General features: G+C 42.5%; 1 protein-coding gene and 1 pseudogene across 2 annotated transcripts; both read left to right on the top strand.

Annotated features, from left to right (window-relative positions):
• TEOVI_000079300:pseudogene lies at positions 1-1322 on the top strand (annotated as a pseudogene). The gene is given in 3 exon segments: positions 1-828; positions 830-1213; positions 1215-1322. Coding segments are annotated over 3 exon segments (1320 nt in total).
• A 1935-nt stretch (positions 1323-3257) lies between these two features.
• Positions 3258-3716, top strand: TEOVI_000079200 (Trypanosome variant surface glycoprotein (A-type), putative; the record flags this gene model as incomplete). Its single annotated transcript, XM_067224136.1, has 1 exon — positions 3258-3716. The coding sequence occupies one exon, from the start codon at positions 3258-3260 to the stop codon at positions 3714-3716; it is 459 nt and encodes a 152-aa protein (XP_067080237.1).
• Positions 3717-4327: the final 611 nt, after the last annotated feature.

Raw genomic sequence — 4327 nt, 5'->3', positions numbered from 1 at the left:
GGCGCTGAATTCAACGTATTGTGTCACATGACGAATATGCTCGTCAGCGAGAAATTAGAACAGGCCCAAACTGCCAATCTCGAATCGGAAGCTCAAACCGCATGGACAGAGATAGACAACATATTTACAATAACATCCAACAAGTCGTACTACAAGGAAGGGCCTCTGCCACCAAAAAGTTCACAGCCAGAACAGCCAGCCGCCAAAGACAAGTGAATTCAAGACTGTCAAACCAGGCGAAAACAGATGGAAAACATAAATGAAGAGGGAAGTACCACCAGAAAGAAGTACAAGCAAAAAGCAAGAGAAGATTTCACCAAAGCTGCAAGCGCGAAATTAGACAAGCTGTGCAGCACACCAGTCAGAGTAAATGGAGACTTAGCAAAAACCAAGCAGCTAATAGCCACTGAAGAAACGAAAGTAAAAAAGAAACTGCGTGAAGCGCTGCTGGGAGGAACTAGGAACGGCGCAGGACAGAAACCGGCAGCGGACGACGCCGGATTCACAACCGCATATGCCACGTCTTGCTATGGCGGCTCAGACCCAGGAAAATCGCTTGCCAACGACCTTGTTTGCGTCTGTGGCACTGGCAGTTCTTCGGCCTCCACGACACTCGTACAATGCACGTCACTAACGGACAGGGATGGCTACAGCGACGATCACACAGGCGGAACAGACAACGCGATTAAAATATACAACAAACTGGCTGCAATATGCCAAAAGAGCACTGCGACAGAAGAAGCCAGTCCTGAGAACATAGTGGCAGCAATTGCAGCATTTACCGCGTTACTTGGCCGGCACGCCCACGGCACCGCCACAAAAAAAATGAGCTTATTCGTTTGTAAAAGGCGAAGACAACTCAAATCAGTGCAACGGCGGGGCAGCTAGCGGGCAATCATGTGTTAACTACGCAAGTGTAGTAGAGGCCGGTAGCGACACACCCATAACCACAGCAATAGCGTGGTTAAAGTACTTGACAACAGCGAGGACGCAGCTAATTACTAGGAGACAGCTGCTACAAAAAAAGGAGAAGGAACAATCTCGTCTGATATAGCCAGCAGACAAAATGCACGAATTGTACCAAGAGGCATTACATGGCGACCTGTCCACAGCAAGCCAAACACAGCCGACACCAGATCCTGAAAAGCAAAAAGCGTGCGACAAACACACTAACAAAACTACGTAGGAAGCACAGTCCTGCAAATGGAATGGCAGAAGAAACAATAGGAAAGTACGAAGCTACAACCAAAGAGCAGACAAACGCAGCAGGAAAAGGAGACGGGCCTGCAGGGGAAACAGCTGCAACTGGATGTGCAAGACACGGCAGTGATAAAGCAAAATTTGAAGCTGACAAAACAATGCCACCGGGTGCTGCTGCTAAAGTGCAAGGGAGAAACAACACTGAAAGAATAAAGTATCACTAATCGGACACGAAAGACGGTGTTTATGAGGAACATAATATCAGCAATAGCACGCTTTCAGTACCATATTGATTTAAATTCCAACCACTAAAACCTTTTATATAGCTCTTAATTCGTGTAGGGGTAATTTAAGAACCATAACGTGCAGCACGCATCAGGAAAAACAAAGAAGCGCAAAGGAAAGACTTTTCGCAACAAAATTACTAACCATTAAATGCCATCGCTTGAAACCGAAGCAAGATAATCTGAAAAAGAAGCAGGAAAGGATTCATGACAGTGAAAACACCTACCTTTACATTGTTATTCAGTCAGTGGCAAGCATAGACGTAACTGTGCAAAGGTGATCCCACTAATACCCATAAAGGTTGAAATTTTAGATATAAAGCTTTTCAATGAATTGTAGCCACAGCAAACTAGTATGCTACAGCATGGATGGAAACTTCATAGATAGGTGAGGAAGATGTGTTGGTATTTTATAAAAAGAGGTAGGTTGGAGTTCTGATAGTAAAATGAGCTTTTATCTATCAATTATTGTTTCTAGGCCAAAAACCGTTCCAACTAGAAAGAGGTCCAGTAGCGGTACTTCTTACAACAACAAGAGCATTTAAGCCGCTGCGAATTCAAAATCTGATGAAATCTATGAAACACATATAACTGCGATATTACTTTCTGCTAGAGCACATCAAATACACGCAAAATGAGGACAGTAATACAAATAAATGGAAAGAAACTGCACTTTTATTAGCTTTTTATGATAAAAGCAGATAATATAGTTGAAGACGTGGGGCTTAGTGCGATAGTGGATGTGGAAGAAATTCTTGTAGTGATACGACTCGGATATTTAGGAAATTTAAGGTATTTGGTATAGGGAGACTAGAGGGGAAGACTAAGCCTGGAGAAGAATTTTTAAAGATAAGAGAATTAGAATGGCTTATAATCCTTAAGATTGATTCGAACGTGAACTTGAAACTTAAATATATCAAGACACAGCTAAAAGACAACACAAAATCGCCTAATTAAAACCTAATTTGAGCAGCAAAGTCCTCGAAATCACCCCTATACAATCTTTCTTGGTTAAATTAATTTAATAGTTTCAGACACACCAAGCGATACCAACTAACGATCCGACGCTATGTGGACGGTAATTGTCCTACTTTTACTGGCAGTAACACTAAACAAAAATGAAGCGGAGAAAACCCCTTTAATCACCCTCCTGGAAGTTTCTTTGCATCATTGTTGCAGCTTTTTCAAGCGCACAGCTGACAAAAAGGCGGCGATAGGCCAGCTAGCCAAAAATGCAACCCAAGCACGCACCCTCAGGCTCAAAGCGTCGACTGTGGCTCAAGCAACCGAGAGCAGCCGAATGGACAAAAAGAAAGCAACACTAGCAGCGTACCTTGCAAGAGTGGACACAGCTGCAGCAAAGGAAGCCGCAGTCGGCGACGGCTACAATCTCGGATACGCCAACGGAGGAATACGGGAATTTCTAAATTAAGTAGAGGCAGTGAACCAAGCAACTACCAAAGGTTGTATATTAAACGTTGGTGGGGCATTAGCAGCTAACTTAAAAACCTTCGCTCAAATGGCCACAATTGAGCCCGATTGCAAAATACTAGCCTGCCAAAACAAAGTAACGGACGATGCAACAACCCTAACAGCGACCGGCTTCGTGGCTCCGCCAACAAACGGCGACCTAGCGGGCTGCACGGCGCTATGTTGCAGACTGACAACGCTAGAAGACAATAACAAACTTTGAGACGGGAAGCTAGCAGAAACCATGATTTATGTGGCCACCGGAGCCATAAAGCTCACAAAAACAACTCTTCCTTTAACAAGATGACGGAGTTTGTAACTGACGGTACCGACAATGAAAGGGATATTCTTCATAGCTCATGCCAGGCGGCACTGCGTAGAACAACAAAACCAACAGACTTCGAACAGCAAAAGCTATCGGAACTCAGAAAGAACGCCGACTTCGAAGAAGTTGCAAGAAAGATATACGGCATGCCTACTGCGATCGAAATTCCTGACATTACGGCCAAATTAGACGAGATTTTTTCAGACAGCGACGATGAGTTCAACACCAACTACTGGAAGCAACTAGAAGACTATGAGATCACAAAAAACTGGAGTACACGACCCAGGAACCAAACTGAGTGCAATCAACCACGATGCAACCCTCGACGATATCCTCTCAGCGCTTCACGGCACAGTTATAAACATACTGGAGGTGCAGCAGCTGCAGCAAGGAATACGGAGACTGAACAGAAGCAACAGAAAAATAAGGAGAAATAATGCAACGAAGCAAAAGATGACGAAGGTAAATGTAAAGGCCTAAATGATAAAGGATGCGTTTTCAACCCCAAGGGAAACAAGGGTAAAAAGTGTACAGCGAGTGAAGAGGCCAAAGAGAAAGTAGAAAAAACAAACCAAGAAAAATGGTGGAATGATGGGGAAAATGACTCAAATTGGTGCACAAGAGATACAAAAAAAAGAGGACTGTGAAAAGGAAAATGAGGGCCACAAAACAGGCGAAAAAGCCAACTGTGGCTGGATTGAAGACAAGTGCAATGATTATAGTTTTCTTGTAAATAAGAAAATGGTTCTGGTTGATGCTTCTGTTATGAGTTTGAAAGCATTTTGAAATTTTTTGATGTTTTATTTTTTAACAGTTTTGAGATATTATAATACTTATCAAAATTTTTTCGAATTTGAAAAATGTGTATAATAGTGTCCTGTGGATGTAAACTAGTATGATGATAGCGTATAAATGTTTTTACTATTCTTAAGGTTTCTAATTTGTTTTATTTTGCTTCTTTTATGGATATTAGGTAGGGCCAATAAACAAGACTATAATAAAAATGATGTTAACAATAATAGAAATGTGTTGTGGGTGTGTGTATACT

The sequence above is a fragment of the Trypanosoma equiperdum genome (genome assembly GCF_001457755.1).
Source record: "Trypanosoma equiperdum strain OVI genome assembly, contig: ctg_239, whole genome shotgun sequence".
Classification (NCBI taxonomy): Eukaryota; Euglenozoa; class Kinetoplastea; order Trypanosomatida; family Trypanosomatidae; genus Trypanosoma; species Trypanosoma equiperdum.
Note: the sequence above shows the minus strand (reverse complement) of the source record. Positions and strands in the feature narration are given on the sequence as shown.